General features: G+C 35.0%; 1 protein-coding gene across 12 annotated transcripts in view; it reads right to left on the bottom strand.

Annotated features, from left to right (window-relative positions):
* The window catches only part of khdrbs3 (KH domain containing, RNA binding, signal transduction associated 3), a 180630-nt gene that overhangs the window by 60982 nt on the left and 96947 nt on the right, over positions 1-22701 (bottom strand). For all 12 annotated transcript variants that reach the window (XR_007186499.1, XR_007186500.1, XM_048202998.1 and 9 more), the window contains one exon: positions 14858-14976. Coding sequence is in view for 10 of the 12 variants with exons in the window: in XM_048202998.1 (XP_048058955.1) it covers positions 14858-14976 (119 nt within the window). In the remaining 2 variants the exon portion in view is untranslated. The remainder of the gene's footprint in view (positions 1-14857; positions 14977-22701) is intronic.

Below are 22701 nucleotides of genomic sequence, written 5' to 3' on the forward strand. Positions count from 1 at the left end.
TTGTTGAATAAAGTCGTTATTTTGTTTTTTTGGCGCACAAAAAGTATTCTCGTCACTTTATAATATTAAGGTTGAACCACTGTAGTCACATAAACTGTTTTATATGCATTGAAAGTGTTAATTATCTTGCTGTCAATGCAGGCCTCACTGAGCCATCGGATTTTATCAAAAATATCTTAATTTGTGTTCCGAAGATGAACAAAGGTCTTACATGTTTGGAACGACATGAGGGTGAGTAATTAATGACAGAATTTACATTTTTGGGTGAACTAACCCTTGAAATCATAATAGGTGTTGTTTTAAAGCTTAGAAGCTTGGCTTTATAGTGAATACAGGGAATATGAAAATCACTTAACAAGTGCTTTTAAATTTGCTGACATATTATAACTGCTTTATATGAAAATGTGATCTGTAAAACCATCGTACATAACAGATATACTTGTGTCATATATCGCTGAAAGGTCTCAACAAGCAGAATACAACAAGCATATTTGTTTCAGTTACAGACCAAACTATACCAAGTATTTGAATGAAAAACTGCCGCGGACACACGTGTAAACAGTATACACATGATGATTTTTGCACCACGTTTTTGTTTGTAACTTCATGAAACATTAGTAAACCATAGTAGATTCCATATCTTTATTTAGAGGAGCTGGTTCAGAATGAGCCCAAACACAACATAAGACAATGCGTAGATCACGGAGTGACATGACATGCTGCTTGGCTAAAGCTATAGGATTTCTGGGATCTGATCGCATTGTGAACATGACACAGTGTTTTCCAATGTCATTTGAAAGTTCAACCAATGGAAACTGGATCTCGGGTGTGATGGGTGGGTATATTGGCTAGGGATGATGTGTCGAAAACCAATCGGTCACTGCTTTACAGCTGGAGCGCTCTTGGATTGGTTTGATCGCTCAGTTTGGCTGGTCTTGATTTACCATGCACCATAGAATAGAAGCACACAGATGAAACAACACTGGAAGATCACTCATCCAGCAGGATCTTATTACTTGTTGGTATTCTATGTACTTTTATTTTTTTTTTTTAACTACTTGTAAGTATGTTCAATAAAATGACTTGTTTGGAGGTTTTTTTGGACCCTTGGTTTATTATGTTTCAAAATAAAGGGCTAGCCTACCAAATCCATTGCATGGCTTGAAGACTTTTAAAGGTGCCCTAGAACTTCTTTTTAAAAGATGTAATATAAGTCTAAGGTGTCCCCTGAATGTGTCTGTGAAGTTTCAGCTCAAAATACCCCATAGATTTTTTTTAATTCATTTTTTTAACTGCCTATTTTGGGGCATCATTAACTATGCACCGATATATAGGTTGCGGCCCCTTTAAATCTCCCGCTCCCCCGCCCCGGAGCTCACGTTTGCCAGCATAAAAGTTCACACAGCTAATATAACCCTCAAAATGGATCTTTACAAGATGTTCGTCATGCATACTGCATGCAAACGTCGGATTATGTGAGTATTGTATTTATTTGGATGTATTACATTTGATTCTAAATGAGTTTGACGGCTATGCTGCGTGGCTAAAGCTAACATTACACACTGTTTGAGATTTATAAAGAATGAAGTTGTGTTTATGCATTATACAGACTGCAAGTGTTTAAAAATGAAAATAACGATGGCTCTCGTCTCCGTGAATACAGTAAGAAACGATGGTAACTTTAACCACATTTAACAGTACATTAGCAACATGCTAATGAAACATTTAAAAAGACAATTCACAAATATCACTAAAAATCTCATGTTATCATGGATCATGTCAGTTATTATTGCTCCATCTGCCATTTTTCGCTATTGTTCTTGCTTGCTTACCTAGTCTGATGATTCAGCTGTGCACATCCAGACGTTCTGCCCTTGTGTAATGCCTCGATCATGGGCTGGCATATGCAAATATTGGGGGCGTACACCCCGACTGTTACGTAACAGTCAGTGTTATGTTGAGATTCGCCTGTTCTTCGGAGGTCTTTTAAACAAATGAGATTTATATAAGAAGGAGGAAACAATGGTGTTTGAAACTCTTGTTATTCAACTATGCCAATATAAATTCAATATTTAATTCTAGGGCACCTTTAATACACTTATAATATGTCGTGCTCGTTTCATTTTTCCTTATGTGTCTGCTGCACGTGTTTTGAGCAAGAGTGCAATATGATGACCTTGCTTAATTGACCATTGTTAAAGGTCCCATTCTTCGTGATCCCATGTTTCAAACTTTAGTTAGTGTGTAATGTTGTTGTTAGAGTATAAATAAAATCTGTAAAATTTTAAAGCTCAAAGTTCAATGCCAAGCGAGATATTTTATTTAACAGAAGTCGCCTACATCGAACGGCCAGTTTGGACTACATCCCTCTACTTCCTTCTTTAATGACGTCACTAAAACAGTTTTTTGACTAACCTCCGCCCACAGGAATACACAAGAGTTGCGTTTGTAGAGTGTGTTTGTCGCCATGTCGTCGAAACGCTGTTATTTTCATCCCGCAGTCCAATCACCGGGTCTGATTCCGGCTCAAATTGATAGGGTAAAATTAAAGACATGTTTACAATAACACTGAGCGCACGCATCTCCACGTTATGGTAAGAGGCGTGACCTTTCCGGGCAAGGAGCGCTAAGCTGCTGTCGAATCACAACACAGGAACCGCTGGCACAATCAGAACTCGTTACGTATTTCTGAAGGAGGGACTTCATAGAACAAGGAAGTCATCAGCCCGTTTTTATGACAGTGGAAACAGCGGTATACAGATAAGTAAATTATGTGAAAAATACTGTGTTTTTTTTACACGCGAAACATGAACACATATTATATTGCACACTATAAACACAATCAAAGCTTCAAAAAAAACACGAAAAACGGGACCTTTACGTTATCGATTAAATTCTTATCGATAAAAAAAAAAAAAAAAAAAAAAAAAAAAAAATCGATCGTCGATTAATCTTTAGCATCCCTACTTACAACACTAAGTATAAGCAGTATTAAAAGTGATGCTTGGCTTGGCCATTTTTATTAGTTTTCATCTGCACAGCTTCTTGAAAATATTACTGTCTCATGACAAAAAACTAGGGGAGGATCATAACCGTTATCTGATATAAATGCACAAAATGTGTGCAGCTTTAGGAAAATGTGTGTAGGCTTATAGGAAAGGCACTGGCAAAATGGGATAATAGCTCACAGGCAAAATTTTGATATCCCACCATGACATTCATTATGAATTCATTTTAATTGCAGATTACATCAGGTAATGAGGGCAATTTACCGATCGTTCAGCTGATAGTGTCCTGACGCAGATGCTAAATTACATACAGTATTCACTCCATTTTTTCTCAAATGCTTTCAAAAAGATCCATGTGTCACTTATTAAGCTTGGTTTGCTTTTTATGGATATATCTGTCTTGATCATAAAGCTCAGTGTGTTTGGAAAACACAATGGCGCGACTGAGAAGAAAGCTGCATTCTCTGTTTCAGATGAAACAGCCGGCACACTTTGGGTCTAACTAAACAGCCTTCACAACAAGACTGACCTCACAGACAGCTGCCAGAGACAGGCACAATGACTGCAGAGACTGCACACACGTTTACTGTTTGGTGAGAAAGACGTGAAAAGGCAAAAAAAAAAAAAAAAGTTGATAACACTATAATTTAAAGGAATAATTAACCTAATTAGTGCCCTAATAGTGTTTTTATTTACTCACCCTCATGTCATTCTGAACCCGTATGCTGTTATTTTATCTAGAGAATAAAAAAAGGATTTCTGAAGAAAATGTATGCAGTTTATATATATATATATATATATATATATATATATATATATATATATATATATATATATATATATATATATATATATATATATATATATATATATATATATATATATTTAGCTAGTATTTCACTGAAAATTTTCCCCTCTTCTGCAGCTCTCAAAACTGGCACATCTCGTTCTGAATCTGAACCGGACTCAAACAAGACATTACAGCTTTAGAGGGGAAGACTGTCAATACATAACCCGTTGTTCACAAAAATTGCTATGGATGACTTGAAATATAAACTAACATTCAAAAGTATGGGGTAAGAATTTTTTATATATTTATTTGTTTGTTTGTTTGAAATAAATTAATACTATGGAAGCTTGTTTCTGCCACAGAATAAAACCATTTAAAAGATAATTACGACTTTTTATCTCACAATTCTGACATTTTTCTCACAACTGCGAGATCATGAGTTGCAATTGCGACTTTATAACTCACAATTGTAACTTTATAACTCGCAATTGCAAGTTCATATCACACAATTGTAACTTTATATCATGCAATTGTGACTTTATAACTCATTTCTGACTTCATATCACACAATTCTGACTTCATATCACACAATTCTGACTTCATAACTCATATTTCTGACTTCATATCACACAATTCTGACTTTATAACTGACATTTCTGACTTCATATCACACAACTCTGACTTTATAACTCGCATTTCTGACTTCATATCACACAATTCTGACTTCATATCACACAATTCTGACTTCATATCACACAATTCTGACTTCATAACTCATATTTCTGACTTCATATCACACAATTCTGACTTTATAACTGACATTTCTGACTTCATATCACACAATTCTGACTTCATATCACACAATTCTGACTTCATAACTCATATTTCTGACTTCATATCACACAATTCTGACTTTATAACTGACATTTCTGACTTCATATCACACAATTCTGACTTTATAACTCGCATTTCTGACTTCATATCACACAATTCTGACTTCATATCACACAATTCTGACTTCATATCACACAATTCTGACTTCATATCACACAATTCTGACTTCATAACTCATATTTCTGACTTCATATCACACAATTCTGACTTTATAACTGACATTTCTGACTTCATATCACACAACTCTGACTTTATAACTCATTTCTGACTTCATATCACACAACTCTGACATTATAACTCACAATTGCAAGTTCATTTCACACAATTGTGACTTTATAACTCGCATTTCTGACTTCATATCACACAATTCTGACTTTATAACTCACATTTCTGACTTCATATCACACAACTCTGACATTATAACTCACAATTGCAAGTTCATTTCACACAATTGTGACTTTATAACTCGCATTTCTGACTTCATATCACACAATTGTGACTTTATAACTCGCATTTTTGACTTCATATCACACAATTCTGACTTTATAACTCACATTTCTGACTTCATATCACACAACTCTGACTTCATAACTCACATTTCTGACTTCATATCACACAACTCTGACTTCATAACTCACATTTCTGACTTCATATCACACAACTCTGACTTCATAACTCATTTCTGACTTCATATCACACAATTCTGACTTCATAACTCATTTCTGACTTCATATCACACAACTCTGACATTATAACTCACATTTCTGACTTCATATCAAACAATTCTGACTTTATAACTCACATTTCTGACTTCATATCACACAATTCTGACTTAATAACTCACATTTCTGACTTCAAATCAAACAATTCTGACTTTATAACTCACATTTCTGACTTCATATCACACAACTCTGACATTATAACTCACAATTGCAAGTTCATTTCACACAATTGTGACTTTATAACTCACATTTCTGACTTCATATCACACAACTCTGACTTTATAACTCACAATTGTGAGTTTATATCATGCAATTCTGAGAAAAAAGTCAGAATTGAGATGTAAAGCCACAATTGCAAAAAAAAAAAAAAAAAAAAAGTTGCAATTACCTTTTTTTTATTCAGTGGCGGAAACAAGCTTCCATATAATACTTATAAATTGGTTTTTAAAAAAAATGACAGTAAAGACATTTATAATGTTGAGCATCAAATCTGCAAATTAATTTTAATTTTGTTAACAAAACATATGATGACAAATTTTCATTGACTGCCTTTTCCATGACTAGTGTAAGCACAGTCAAAATCAAAACATTTGACAAGCATCCTGACTAGTCCTACACTGCAGCTTAACCAATAGCGTGAGCTTGGGGCGAGACTATCTGTTTGACTCACCAATAGCAGACGGTTTGGGAAAACTCTAACAAATCCATGACTGGCGGCACAGAAAAGACATACTTCACCCTTAACAAACATTTTACATGCACATTTCTTGCTCTCTAATACAAGATTGCTCTTTAATCTAAAAAAAAGCCACCATGACCTCACAACACGAAATTAGCCAAGAAAGTGTCCCTGTCTTGTAAACATGTGCAACATAAATGAGGCTAGAGGTCTGGAGGAAAACTGTTCCAATCAGATTCATCACACTCACCCTTCAAGCGTTCTCTCTTTCTCTACATCCACCTGTCAGACTGGACAAATTGAATTTGTCTTCCTCCAGTAGCTCTCTGAAGCTCTAAACAGCGCATTAGTGTCTACAGTCATCAGAGCTGTCAAAGGCAATCTGTTTAGCGTGACGCGGGAGACGCGAATAGCCGCGCCGTATGACATTACACTGGCACTCTCGCTCCGTCGCTGATAATTGCTTTATTTGAAGTGGCCGATCATTACTGCTCTAACTTTGAGGGCTCACATACCCTGACATTCCTTTTAGCTCTGAGATGAAGTTTCATTTACAGGACCTGACATCCGGATCTTTTTTCTTCCCAGCAGTCATCCTATAACGCATTGCTATGACAGACCTGAAGTCCACAATAACCACTCAACATTGAAAGGTAGTGCTCAGGTTTGAGTTGCGTTGGCCAATTTTGTGCTCACTTGAACAAACTGAAATTCTTGTACTATGGTATTTATACGGTACTCCAAGACAATTCCAAGAATACCACGATTTTACCACGGCAAATGTACTGAACGATTACAGTCACAAAAAGTATGGTACAACCAAGTTTATTGGACATGATATTATGGCATTTTGGGATGGTACCATGGTAGTACAATACAAGTGGTACTTTTTGATAAATGTACTACATGACACTTACAATACGTATGGTAATTCCATGGTATTTCGGAAATGTACTATGGTACTGTAGTAGCATATAAAAACCACGGTACATGAATTTCAGTACCATAGCATATTTAAAAGTACTACAGTATTAACATATGATACCATGGTATTGTGTTACAGTCATTGTACTTTTTGTAAAGGTAATCATATTCATATACATGGTATTAATATGATACTCCCAGGTTCTTCCAGGAATACCATGATTTTACCATGGCACATGTCTAAAAACCATGGCAAATGCACTGAATGATTACACTTACAAAAAGTAACCACGATTTTGAATATGGTATTTTGGACATATATGATGGTAGTAGCATAAAAAGAAGAAAAATGAATTTCGGTACCATGGTACTATATATTTTAAAGTACCACAGTATTAACATCTGATAATATCATGTTACCACCATACCTTTTATAATGTTAATCATATTCAAAGATCAAGGTATTTATATAGTACTCTAAGGTACTTTAAAGAATAACATGGTTTTTACCATGGTACATGTCTAAAAACCATTTGGTAATACTGTGGTACTTTTGGGTAAATGTGATGAATTATTACACTTAGAAAGAGTACTACCATGGTTTTTCGGACATGGTACCATGGTATTTTGGGCATGTACCAAGGTATTAACATCTGATACCATGATGCTATGTTACTTTTTTTGTAAGGGTAATCATATTCACATACTATGGTTTTTATAAGGTACTCTAAGGTATTTGAATACCATGATTATATGGTGCATGTAAAACCTATTTGTTAACATGAATGCAAACATAATTATGCTAATGCTACTTCCCCCCCTATTATTAGATGAAGTGTTAAATGGGTTCAGGAAATGTTGAATTCTGGACTCAAACCAGCCTCATCCATGTGACATTTTGTGTATTGTTTCTAAAGATTGTAGCCTGCCCACTAAGTAAAGATACCAAAGAACTCAGCAAGCCGCTTCTGTGCCCATAATGGACAGTGGTAAGAGTTTGTTCGAGTTTGGCAGGCACTTCATCCAATGAAAGCGAGAGACTCCAGAACAGAAGACAATTATATTCACAACACTGCAGCGTGGAAACGCATCATACAACTAGATCATTCGACTCACTGCACTGTGATGAATTTCATACTGAATAGATAATAATGTCATTATAATGTCCAGCTATAATAGAACCACAGAGCCAACATGCTCCATGATCCACAAACATCTCTGGGCGACTGGGGGCTCCTGTGGGTGGCGGTGTCACAAGTAAAGCTGGAATTGTGTTTATTAACACAAGCTGACATTTGTGTTTGATTAACATTTAGACAGTCTAGAGTTCTGGATGGAGACTCAATTGAAGCACAATGCTGCGGTAAACAAAACCCTGTGACCTGACAAAACTCCTGAGACCAAACCCAACCAGAAGTCTAAATTAAATTAAATTAAATTAAATTAAATTAAATTAAATTAAATTAAATTAAATTAAATTAAATTAAATTAAATTAAATTAAATTAAATTAAATTAAATTAAATTAAATTAAATTAAATTAAATTAAATTAAATTAAAAATAAAATAAAATAAAATAAAATAAAAAGCATGTATCATTATTGGCTTAGGGTTAGTGGTTTGAACAAACTTGAAGGTGAATTGACACTTGAATGTCTGTTTTGACTTGGACCAATTAGACTACCTAGCAACACCCTAGCAACCATACAGTATGTTTTGCTCAGATTTTCTTCAAACAAATATAAAAACAGACCCAGACGCACAAATTGTGTTCTGTCTCAGGCATAAAGCAGTCTGTTGGTGCCTGCATGAGCAAAATAAGGGTTACATAAAATAAAATATACAATATGAATTTATTTTTATTTATTAATTTATTTATTCCATCAATTACAAATCCAGTCCTGATTGAAACTTCAGGTTTGTTTGTGCTCAGGTTATGTACCAGACGCTAGTGCAGGTAAAAATGAGAGTAGTGTGTGTGTGTGTGAGAGAGAGAGAGAGATGTGTTACCCCTCACAGCACACTCCCTCTGGGATCCCAGAGCCCATTTACAAACCCTCTTCAAAAAATAGCTCACACACACACATTATCACTCTCTGAATGTGTGTGCACACACATGGCTGCTTGAATACCATGTATATGTGCACAAAATGTAGCTGCCAAAGGCCCATCTGCTTTCATGTTAGGAGCATGAATTTTTCATCTGTCCAGTGTCCATTTATCATGAAAAGAGGCCAATTCACTTGTTGTAGGTATTTGATTGCTTGCAACCATTTCAATCATTCTAATATACTCATCTGGAGCTTTTATTCAGCAAGGATGTATTAAGATGATCAAAAGTGCAGTGATTACATTTATAGTGTTACAAAAGATTTATATTTCAAGTAAATGCTGTTCTTTTGAACTGTATATTCATCAAAAGGAATCATGAAAAAAATTGATTACGGTTTCCACAAAAATATGAAGCAGCACAACTGTTTTCAACATTGATGAAAATTTTTCAAGCCACAAATCAGCATATTACAATGATTTCTGAAGGATCATGTGAAACTTGAAGACCGGAGTAACGATGCTTTGATCACAGGAATAAATGACATTTTAAAATATATTAAAAAAAGAAAACTGCTCTTTGGAATTGTAATAATATTTTACAATATTACTGTTTTACTGTATTTTTGATCAAATACATGAGAGCATAAGAGACTTACAACTTATATATATATATATATATATATATATATATATATATATATTAGGGTTGTCAATCGATTAAAAATTTTAATCTAATTAATTACATACTCTGTGATTAATTAATCTAAATTAATCGCATACATAATTTTTGCTGTGAAAGTATTAAATATTTCAATTCAAATGAATCAATGCAGGGTTTTTCCTGGGTCAAAAATGGTCTTCGGTGGTGACAGACATTGTCATCCACACAAACAGTAAAAAGTGCCCTACCCACGTGATCTGCGAGCCCGATACTGAATAAAGTACCCGTCACTCTCACTGTAATTCTTTCTTGCCCTCTTTGCTAAAAAAAAAAAAAAAGTGATTTTATAGCTTTGTAAGCGAAGATGCATTTTTGCTAAGCCTGAAAAGTATTAAAAAGTAGCATTTAGAAGTTATATTAACTAATAATATAATTTTCTACCATATACAATTGAATGCACCTAGCTAACAACAACTTGCTTTGTTCTGGTTTCACCTCATTCCAGTCATTTTATAGGTAGGCCTAATTTACTACACATTGTCATTTAAATAACCTGAAAATATTGTGGATTATTAAGGCTAATTTTACTAACCACTCTTGCTAAATGGGGTAAGCACACTTATGTTCTCATTTCAGAGTTGTTCGAGTAAATGATTCATTATAGACCATGTGGACAGATCAGTTGTTGTCATGATTCATTAAAATAAATCTGTTCAAATGAGTCATTAGGTCGCGAATTGGACATTAGCGGACGTTGACGCGTTGCGTGCGAATCGCGACTGTTATTAGGACATCGCGAAAGATTTGTCAACACAGAAAACACTTCACCACTGGATAGGATTTTCTTTTTGTTTACTGAAAGTGTGGTTTATGTCAGCTGCACGTGCAGGGCGCCTGTCAGAGAAGTTGAGGTGACGTTCTTTTGAGCACTATTCACACCCAGCGGTTATTCAGGAAAAACATTCTCCGAATGCGCCTCGTGAAACATTTATTCGGTCTTACAAACTTTTAGCATTGTATCAGTTGATTTAGATTATTATGTGTGAGGTAGAGAGAGTGAAAAGACGGTGCTTACTTTGAAGAAGAAGAGAGCTCGCGCGCACGAGGGAGGAGCTCTCTGCTCGTTATGTCCGTCAGCGCAGCAGTCGTCTCCCTCCTTCATTTTACAATCGAATGGTGGCTAGAACGGCTCCAGGTTCAAAGGTCAATACGGAATGGATTAATCTGCGTTATTTTTTTTAACGCGTTATTTTTTCTCAGATTAATTAATCGAAATTAATGCGTTATTTTGACAGCCCTAGTATATATATATATATATATATATATATATATATATATATATATATATATATATATATATATATATATATATATATATATATATATGTATATATATATATATATATATATATATATATATATATATATATATATATATATATATATATATATATACATAAAATTATGATAGACAAAGAAACGTGAAACATGTCCTGTTCATTTCTTGCTCTCTTTCTTCACTAAAACTCCTCCTCAAACACTCAAATAAGCACTCTGTTCCAATTATCATCTGTCTAAAACCCTTTCACTGTCCTAAAAGAGAGTCAGACATCTACACCTACACTCAATTTCTCTATTTCTCTCTATTCTCCTGCTGTGTGTCGCTCTTTCACCCTCTCAAGATGGAACGGTGTGAATTAAAAACCAGGCAAACAAAGAAGCCCATTAAATTATGTTTGGAGAACTACGAAAGCACAAACTAAATGAGGTACAGAAAGGATTGGTCCTCATGTGCGAGTCTTCTGGGAACACCGCGGGAATATATGCACACGTCACATGAACACACACACACACTCAGTGGTATGATAATGTGATAGTCTGCCGTCAAGGTCACGATCGCCTCTATGTCTGCGAAGGAGGAAAAAAAATCATCAAATAACACACTCAACGGCAACAATATGGAAATTAGGACCATTTGCTGGAATCGCCCCATGCATGCTTCAATATCAAAGTCATGTTCATATTAACATGTAGCCTCGCTGTGAAGTGCTTTTCATGCTTAGAAATGACTGTGGCCTATATATCAAGTGAAGTGCTGCTGTGTCGTGTGATAACATGTTAAACAAATGAAAGGTTATCAGCCGTGAAAAAGGCATGCCAATGTCAAGGATTTCTATACAAAATCTAATAATTCTACACTATAACACTGCATATAATAACTTATTTTATAAAGTGCCTTTACAAGTAGATTTCTTAAAGTGCTGTACAGAAAAACATCAACAATAACCACAAATAAAATAAAACATCCATAATATACAAAGTCAATTAAAAGCCATCCTGAAATAAAACATTTTAAGATGGGATTTGAAAATGCCAAGGGATTTAGCTTCCCAAATGTCAGCTGAAAGAGAATTCCACAATTTTGGGGCATGAAAAGCAAAAGCCCTGTCACCCACAGAGCAAAGCCATGTTTAGAGACAGCCAATAGACCACTCTGAGACGAACGCAAATTATGCCTTGGCATATAAGGAATAAAAAGGTATGCTAAATACTGCAGAGCTAAATAGAGCAGTGCTTTATAGGTTAATATGAGGATTTTTTAAAATTAACTTGGTACCTGACCAGGAGCCAGTTCAGAGATTTCAAAATAGGAGTTATGTGATCACCTAGCCTCATTTAGTATATTCAGAAGCATGAATATGCAAATTAGTCCCCGTCTCCACTCATTCACACCAGGTCGGACTACTTGATCCACTCGGCCAACTGTAGTAAACACTACACAATGGAAAGTGGAAATATTGGTTTACTTCAGCCATATTTTGAACCAGAAACTGAATAGGAAGAGTGAAGTATACAGGGTCGTCTACAAGTCAGTGTATCAGAATGATACATGTTATGCCTTAATATTATACACGTTTTATGCCTTAATATTATATATACTCAAAACATTACCATTGCTGCTTCATTCGCATAGCGGCGATATAGAAGTTTTCTGGTAAAATTCCAGTCCGTAACCCAATGAATTGCTGTAGCTGACTTGTTGCTGATTCGGATCCTGCGCGCACTTGACTGTTAAAGGGATAGTTCACCCAAAAATGAAAATTCTGTCATCATTTACTCACCCTCAAGTAATTCCAAACCTGTATGAGTTTGCCGAACACCAAGAAAGATATTTGGAAGAATGTCAGTAACCAAACAGATCTCACCCCCCATTGACTAGCATAGTATTTATTGTTCCTAAGTAGTAAATGGGGGGCGAAATCAAGAGTCAAGAGGCATTTCTTTATCATTTGCATAGTTAACACTGGGGAAAAACTGTGCATTGAAATGCTTGTGACGAGGCTCAGACATACAGTGACAATAACAGGACCATACATAAATAATCAAAAAAAAGTAAAACATTTACATACAGAAAAAAAAGAAAAAAATGACTGGAATTCTTCCAAATACCTTCCTTTGTGTACAATAAAATAATTTTTGGGTGAACTATCCCTTTAAATATTGCTGAATTTCACACTTAATATTTTTGCAGTGCTGGCTAAATCATTGATTTATCATTTTTTTTATAAATATAGATTTGCTAAAAATCAAAATGATTTTCTATATTTGCATAGCGCTAGTGCTAATAGGTTATCTATTGATCGTTCTGTTTTAGAGTTGAAGAATCTTGGAGTCATGTTTGACTCATGTTTGATGTTCGAACCCCATGTACAGAGTGGTGTTAAGTCATCCGTCTTTCATCTCAGAAATATTGCATGTTTAGGTCCAGTTTTGTCCTGTAGTACTCCGTGTTTTTCCACATTGACCATTGTAATGCGCTACTAGTCTGTGTTTCGAAATAGACTCTCAATATATTACAATTAGTGCTGTCAAATTGATTAATTGCGATTAATCGCATCTAACATAAAAGTTTGTTTACATAATGTGTGTGTGTGTGTGTGTGTGTGTGTGTGTGTGTGTGTGTGTGTGTGTGTGTGTGTGTGTGTGTGTGTGTGTGTGTGTGTGTGTGTGTGTGTGTGTGTGTGTGTGTGTGTGTATGTGTGTGTATACAGTACATTCCAAAAGTTTGGAACCACTAAGATTTTTAATGTTTTTAAAAGAAGTTTCGTCTGCTCACCAAGGCTACATTTATTTAATTAAAAATACAGTAAAAAACAGTAATATTGTGAAATATTATTACAATTTAAAATAACTATGTACTATTTAAATATATTTCACAAAGTAATTTATTCCTGTGATGCAAAGCTGAATTTTCAGCATCGTTACTCCAGTCTTCAGTGTCACATGATCCTTCAGAAATCATTCTAATATGCTGATTTGCTGCTCAATAAACATTTATGATTATTTTCAATGTTGAAAACAGTTGTGTACTTTTTTTTTTTCAGGATTCCTTGATGAATAGAAAGTTCAAAAGAACAGCATTTATCTGAAATACAAAGCTTCTGTAGCATTATACAAAAGTTTGGGGTCAGTAAGAATTTTTATTTTTATTTTTTTGAAAAGAAATTAAAGAAATTAATACTTTTATTCAGCAAGGATGCATTAAATCAATCAAAAGTGACAGTAAAGACATTTATAATGTTACAAAAGATTAGATTTCAGATAAACACTGTTCTTTTGAACTTTCTATTCATCAAATAATCCTGAAAAAAAATATTGTACACAAATATTTTGTACAGTTGTACACATTAAATGTTTCTTGAGCAGCAGATCAGCATATTAGAATGATTTCTGAAGGATCATGTGACACTGAAGACTGGAGTAATTATGCTGAAAATTCAGCTTTGCCATCACAGGAAAAAATTACTTTGTGAAATATATTCAAATAGAAAACAGTTATTTTAAATTGTAATAATATTTCACAATATTACTGTTTTTACTGTATTTTTAATTAAATAAATGTAGCCTTGGTGAGCAGACGAAACTTCTTTTAAAAACATTAAAAATCTTAGTGGTTCCAAACTTTTGGACTGTACTGTATATATATATATATATATATATATTACATTTTTATATATATTATATATATGTCTGTGTGTGTATACAAACTTGTAAACATTAGTGTAAGTGACTAGTTGGGTGTAACCTATATGATACTACACACTGAAAAAACTTTTTGTTGTACTCACTTTGGGAAACTGTTTTACAGGGATCAAAACCTTCTGTCCCAATTTCATGTTCTTGTTGATGACCACATCAATGAACTTCTCATCCTCTTTGTCTTCGTCTTTTTGAATCTTTTCGATTTCTGTTGAGACAGAAAGATAGGGAAAGTTAGTCAAAACATTATCTAGGTAGAATAAAGGTTATCAGAGTGAATTTCAGGTTCAGATAAGCCCAGGTAACAGTCCTGCCATTTGCCCGATGTCATTTGTACCAAGCGTATTTTGACTGATCAGTGAACTGTGAAATAGCTTCCATTGGTCACGCTGTAATTCAATTGGATGTGCTTATAATCATATCTGATAGACATTTTTCTGTGATTGGAGGATATTTCTGTCTGTGTGGCAAGCGTCGTCTGATTAGACATTAAAGTGTGTAAATGAGCTCTTCGAGCACGCACAAAAGTCTTTGTTGTTGTGGGACACAGTGGGGTGCTGGGATATTAGTCACATTAATGAGTTCTTGTTTGTGTGTGGGTCGTAGCATCATTGTGGGTACTCGTGATACGTTGCATTATTGAGACAGAGTGGGTTCATCAAATCAAAACGTCCATCAAACATACAACATCAAAGTCCACATGATCTGGACAGTACAACGATTAAATTGGCTAATCAACGGCAAGATTTATCTTATGCAAACAAACAACCAGAAGCAATTTTTGCAATATACCAGTTCTTCTATAGTTAAAGCTGCTGTCCGCAGTTTTTCCTCTTTGTCGCCATCTCTGTTTGAAACATGCAATTGCAGTCATATGCAGAACAGTTATCTGTACGTGCGTTGTGCCTTGGCACAGCTCGTCAGTGCGGATGAATCTAATGCTTGCTGTCAGTCACCGCACCGGTGTGGATACTGAACTTCAGAATCACAGATTCTACATCTTGAAAGTATGACCAATATAAGAATTTTCAATGGAAAATATCATCTGAACAAGTAAGTAACGTGTCTGCCACTTTTGTTTTGACCAACTGAGGAAAAAAAGCATATTATAAAACATTATTCCAAGCTTACTGTTGTGAATCGAGACAAGATAATTAGATAGTTTTGAACACTGGCTGGTTATGTACTTGTTCAAAAGTTGATTTTGAATAATTTTTAACCAAAAAAAGTTGTGGACTGCAGCTTTAAAAATGTATACATCGTTTATGTAACAATGGCTAATTAATAATGAGATAAGTCATAAATAGAATGCAACAGTGCCCATCCATTGTATCATCGGCCTTGGTTCTGGAAGTATTTTTTAATTATTATTTTAGTATTATTTTTCTTAATTTAAGATTTATAAGCCATGACCCAAACCAACCGGCTACGGGGTGAATTATGTTACGAACTTTGATTTGAAGCAAAAAAGGACTTGAAAATTGTACAAAAATCAAAGGTATTTGACTTAAAGGTAAGTGATTTAAAGATGAGGAATGGGTGGGTGCTAAAGAGTTCTTTTGCCACAACTTGCTTGTCCTTCTCTAATTAGTGAAGGTTTCTCTGCAGAGTCATGGATAATGTAGTTTTCCCCAGGACAAAAGCCAATACCAGTGGTTCCCAACCACGTTCCTGGAGGCCCCACAACAATGCATATATTGTATCTCTCCTTTGTCTGACACACCCATTTCGGGTCTTGGGAATCTCTACTAATGAGCTGATGATCTGAATCAGGTGGGTTTGATTAAGGAGACATGGAAAACATGCAGTGTTGGGAACCCCTGGCCTATACCATAGATTAATAACCTTGTAGTTCACAGTAAATCTGTTTTAAAAGGTTATTATTCAAAATCAATTTATTTGAAATTTCTGCAGTTTCAGTGGTTCCCAACTTCCTGATGAAAATTCCCGAAACTTATCCAGTAAACCCTGTCCATTAACTCTTAATGATATTTAGAGAACTTCAAAACATTTAAATATGAAAAAGCACTTTTAATGTTCTTTTCTACAATCTGTCATCTTGTGACAGTTATTGCACTGTAATATTCAACACTCTTTTCCATTATTTGTGCTTTGGTGAGGAGAGTTTATGCAAAATTAAGACATCCTCCAATCCCTCAACTAATCAGGAAAGCATTTCTACTCAAACTGTTACGAAGAGTCATCAAAACTAAATGGCAAATATTCTGTTTAGTCCTGGGGCCAGTTGCATAAACCGCTAAGATTAGCCTAATTTGATACAGAAAAGTAAGATTGAATGCCCTTTGACTAACTGCTAGTGGGTCATACTAGATCTTAAGACACTGTCTTAACATAATTGCTATGTTTATGGAATTGGCCCCTGGTCTCACCATGTCTCCATGAATCTGATGTCCATAAGTGGCCATTAATATAAACCAAACTTTACTGTGATAAGTATGTAATAACATTACAATTACTTCAAATTTAATTACATGACCTACTTAAATCAGATTTTGTTTTAATGTATTCCTTTAAACATACATGAATGATATTAATCTATATCTTTTCATATTTATGAATAAACTTTCATAAATATTCATCAGTGTATATACATGCTAGCATTGCATAGCATTATCCTCTACAGTTTTCTATGAGACTTTAATGTCAATCAAACAACTGCTGTTACAACTGCTCTGAAGAAGATGAAGACAGACGACAGAATTATAAAATATAAACAAGATTTATTAAACTAGAAGGCAGCAGGCGTAACAGCGTGCACTAACACAAATAACAACCGACAGTGAACTGAGGAGAAAACAGAACCTAAGTTCAGACTCAAAGAAGATAATTAATCAAACACAGCTGAACTGAACGAACTAATCATATGTAACCATAGAAACTCATGAGTGGCGGGAAACAAAGACAAAGAAACTGAAAGTCCATGAAAACTAAAACAAAGTGAACATAACTGTGGCAACTGCAAAGCTAATAGTTAGCCTTTAAATCCTACATACAGTACAACTTGTCTGGGATTTTAACATTTGGAACGACATTTTCTCTAAGTTAGGACAGAGCAACTACTTGCTTCTGTTGGAAATTTGGCGTCTCCTAGTTAGAGTATGTTGTCACGTCTCATCTGGATCTGTGTTTCATACTTTTTCAGAAAATAACAAATTCATTTATATGTATAACTATGAGCTGGTAAGGGAACAAATGCTGCCTTCCTCACTCTGTTTCCCAGGTCCACAGAGACAGAGGATTCAGTGGGCTGTGGTTCATCTCATTGTTTCGTGTCATTATTCCCTTAGTCGAGGGGCACAAAACACACCCGAGAGAATACTTGAAAAATATAAATTTCCTTCCTAAGATAACCAGCAGTCTTTACAGCAGAATCTCCATTCAGAAGATTGTGACCTACCAACAAATCTAAGCTCTGGAACAATAACATGGGTATTTTTATTGGATCAGAGACCATGACCTGCATTTTATATTAGTGTATTGGAAAATTACTGAACTAATGAAAAAAAAAAAAAAAAAAAAAAGTAAGGGCTTGACATTGCTCACCAGCCACTGTGGCTAGTGGTTTTCCAATTGGCCACAATTTTGACATTGATACCATAGGCAAAAAATGCCATATATATATTTTTAATATTATCTCATAATTTGGCAGCAGGTATATTAGGCTGCTGTCACTTTAAGACCTGATGCATGGGTCCATTATACTGTTACGCATGCGTTTTCTTTCTCAAATGTTTATGTTCACTTAAAACGTAACTGACTGTGTTTACGTGAATACTCGCCAAGACCGACATTTTGACATTATTTTGTGTATTTGACTGTTTAAGCTCAAAAAGCAGCGAAAAAGAACTTAATTTAGTACTGAGAGGTGGTTTATGTGCGCATATTTTGGATGTGAGCACAAAATCAGCTGGAATGAGTAAAATTATGAGCAATATGCGCAATCCCATGCTGAAATTCAAGCCCTGTAAAACTAATTCATCCAGAGCAAATGAAATGAGTGAGTGAGGGGAGGCGGTTTTGTGTGTCAATTCACTGTTGAAGAAATGAGAGAGAGAGAAAGCACAGCTGGTATTGTGTATCTGTTCTGAAGGAAATGAGTATTGGGAACGTTTCAGATATTTCAGTATTGGTATCGAAAAATCGATATTTTGACAACAATACATTGTACTTAGTTTATTATTTCAGATGCCTTTTTAAAAGACTACAATTGAAAAATGTATATAACCCACCAAAGTAGCTAGTAGGAATGACTGCGTTACACGCCACTGCTCAAATCCACCAGTATTTGGCGGGTTGGCGGGTGTTAATGTCAAGCCCTGTATGTAGTATATACACATACTACAGTTCAAAAGTTTGGGGTCAATAAGATTTTTGTTATGTTTAAGTCTCTTATGCTCACCAAGGCTGCATCTGAGGCAAAATACAGTAAAAGCAATAAGACTGTGAAATATTATTACAAATTAAAACTGTTTTCCATTCTAATGTTTTAAATTGTAATTTATTCCAGTGATGCGAAGCTGAATTTTCAGCATCATCACTCCAGTCTTCAGCGTCACATGATCCTTCGGAAATCATTCTAATATTTTGATTTGCTGCACAAGAAACAATACTTATTAATATCAATGTTGAAAACAGTGCTGCTTAATATTTTTGTGGAAATTGTGATATACTTTTTTTGTCTTTAATGAATAGAACATGATACATAGAGAATGACAGCAAATTACTGTAGTTGAAATATGGCCCAGTGCTATTTATTTGCACCGGTTTAAACTAGATTGCAGGTGGTTGGTGAATATGATGCCGGGGTTTGCGCTGAAATACGAAGATATGAAGTGGCACAGCTTTTTATTGTTTTGAGAAGACAGGGTCTCTCCTTTTGTCTTTAGCATGTCAGGATAATCTAATTTCCGTCCAAAGCTTCCAGCCATATGAAATGCGGGTAGGGCAGCATAGACTCGGAGCTCAGGTGGGGCAAAATGAATAGTACAAAGAAAAGAAATTTGGGCTTTTCAATTTAAAATTCATAAGCTTTTATGATTTGTGGGATTAGGGTGGACTCCCTCTTAAGACTCCAGCAGAAGACAGCCAGAAAACGCTCCATTAACTCCTCAAATTTCACTTCCTGCTTACAAATAAAGTGGCAAAAAGAGGAGATTGGCAATAACATCTCAAAGAGATTTGGAATCCATGAACACTGATTCTAAGCATTGATTTTTCATATACAAATTAGCATAATGGTCTTGAAGACAAGAAATACTCTCCTAAAGCATGTGTTTTTACAGCTGTAAATTACAAACATTTATATTTTAAACCATTCTTTACGCACAATATATAGCATGTGGAAATGAATCTGTTGTCCTATCGCTTATTAAAACTAATGCTGCTTTTAAAAAAGGTCTGTGCAAAGGCCCAAAAACAACCTCAGGTTACTAAGAAAAAAGCTTGAAGAAAAACACACACAAAACAATATATGCGTTTAAGAAAAACAAAAAACAAAAGCATTTTCAGAGGTCTAGAATACAAAGAAATACTTCTTATGACAAAAGATGTGTCAAACATCCAAACTAACACTGGTCATACTTGACAGAACAGCTGACAAATGTTGAACATTACACGCTCAAGTACAAAACATTTCTCCACCCTTCTTTTTTCCCTGCGTTTTCTTTGCCATTCATTTAGGGTTTTTGTAGTTTTGCCCTGTAGAAAACCAAAGAGAGCATGAGCATGACCAAATGTGAACCTTTGTGATGGCAAACAATGTCAAAATGCATATAATTTGCTGTCAAACTGCGGCATTCAGCTGCTGAATTCAGCCTGTTGCATATATAAAACTCACAAACAATGTCTTGTGCTTCTTGAAATAGAAACCAACCACAGAGTGCTTTAGAATTTAACAAGGCAGTACAAAAAGTGGCTGCTTCTTTAAGAGTTATAAGCCATAAGGTGCTTCAACCTTCTCAGGTGAGGAGTTTCCTGGTTTCTAGATAGAGGTGTGGGCTCAAATCCCATTTCTACCAAATGGTACAGAGTGGTGGTTAAAGAACTGGGCTTGTAACAAAAAAGCTTTAGGTTTATAACTTGCAAGGGGCAAACTATAGGCTCATATCATTATATTAATTCATTTAACCAATGTTTTTGTCCAAAGAGACTTACAATTGAGAAAAGCCGCAACATAAGTGACTGATTGTTGCTGTATGGAGGAATGTACAATCAACGCATTTGGCTGTTTCATTGTGTTTCACACTATGAGCATTGCAGGTTTAAGATGGTGTGTCAAGGTAAAAATATTTCAGCTTTCCTTAAAGGTGCCATCGAATGTTTTTTTTACAAGATGTAATATAAATCTAAGGTGTCTCCTGAATGTGTCTGTGAAGTTGCAGCTCAAAATACCCCATAGATTTTTTTTTATTATTTTTTTTAACTACCTATTTTGAGGCATAATTAGAAATGCACCGATTCAGGCTGCGGCCCCTTTAATTGCTTGCGCTCTCCGCCCCCGGAGCTCGAGCTTGCCTTAAACAGTGCATAAACAAAGTTTACACAGCTAATATAACCCTCAAAATGGATCTTTACAAAGTGTTCGTCATGTAGCATGTCTAATCGCGTAAGTATGGTATTTATTTGGATGTTTACATTTGATTCTGAATGAGTTTGATAGTATGCTCCGTGGCTAACGGCTAATGCTACACTGTTGGAGAGATTTTTAAAAAATGAAGATGTGTTTATGCATTATACAGACTGCAAGTGTTTAAAAATGAAAATAGCGACGGCTCTTGTCTCCGTGAATACAGTAAGAAACGATGATAACTTTAACCACATTTAACAGTACATTAGCAACATGCTAACGAAACATATAGACAGACAATTTACAAATATCACTAAAAATATCATGTTATCATGGATCATGTCAGTTATTATTGCTCCATCTGCCATTTTTCACTATTGTTCTTGCTTGCTTACCTAGTCTGATGATTCAGCTGTGCACAGATCCAGACGTTAATACTGGCTGCCCTTGTGTAATGCCTTGAACATGAGCTGGCATATGCAAATATTGTGGGCGTACACATTAATGATCCCGACTGTTACGTAAAAGTCGGTGTTATGTTGAGATTCGCCTGTTCTTCGGAGGTCTTTTAAACAAATGAGATTTATATAAGGAGGAGGAAACAATGGAGTTTGAGACTCACTGTATGTCATTTCCATGTACTGAACTCTTGTTATTCAACTATGCCAAGGTAAATTCAGTTTTCAATTCGATGGTACCTTTAAACAATACATTAATTTGCCAACATTACCTTAGCAATTTATGAAATGTATATCTGTTATGTTTAAGTCTGTTTGGTTTCATTTAGGGCTGCCCCCTAATAGTCAACTAAACATTAGTCGACTAGAAGAGGCTTAGTCGCCCAAGATTTTATTAGTCGGTTGGTCTCGAAAAAAAAAAAAAACTCCACAGAAAGTGGTGAAATCATGCAGTCTGTGAGGGACAGATTGGTAACGGCGGGTCCTTTTGGTAATTACAGTATGTCGGGCAGGAAATACAAATGTTCACCTATCATTCACCGACCTCAAATATGGCTTATCATTTGAAACATGTTAGTAGTAGCAACTTTACATGGCTGCTCGCTCTAACATTAACCTAGATAAATGTGTGCTATTATGTGACCTGTGCTGGCAAAATGAGTCGCAATGAGCAAATTTTCAAAAAATTGTTATTGTAATTCTCACATTCTCTATTAAACACACACACACACATAATATGTTTGCATGAATACTCACCAAGAAACATTTTGTTTTTTTTAAAGGTCCCATTTTTTTGAAGCTTTGATTGTGTTTATAGTGTGCAATATAACATGTGTTCATGTTTCGCGTGTAAAAAAACACAGCATTTTTCACATAATTTACTTATCTG

This window comes from Megalobrama amblycephala, linkage group LG9 (assembly GCF_018812025.1).
Source record: "Megalobrama amblycephala isolate DHTTF-2021 linkage group LG9, ASM1881202v1, whole genome shotgun sequence".
NCBI lineage: Eukaryota > Metazoa > Chordata > Actinopteri > Cypriniformes > Xenocyprididae > Megalobrama > Megalobrama amblycephala.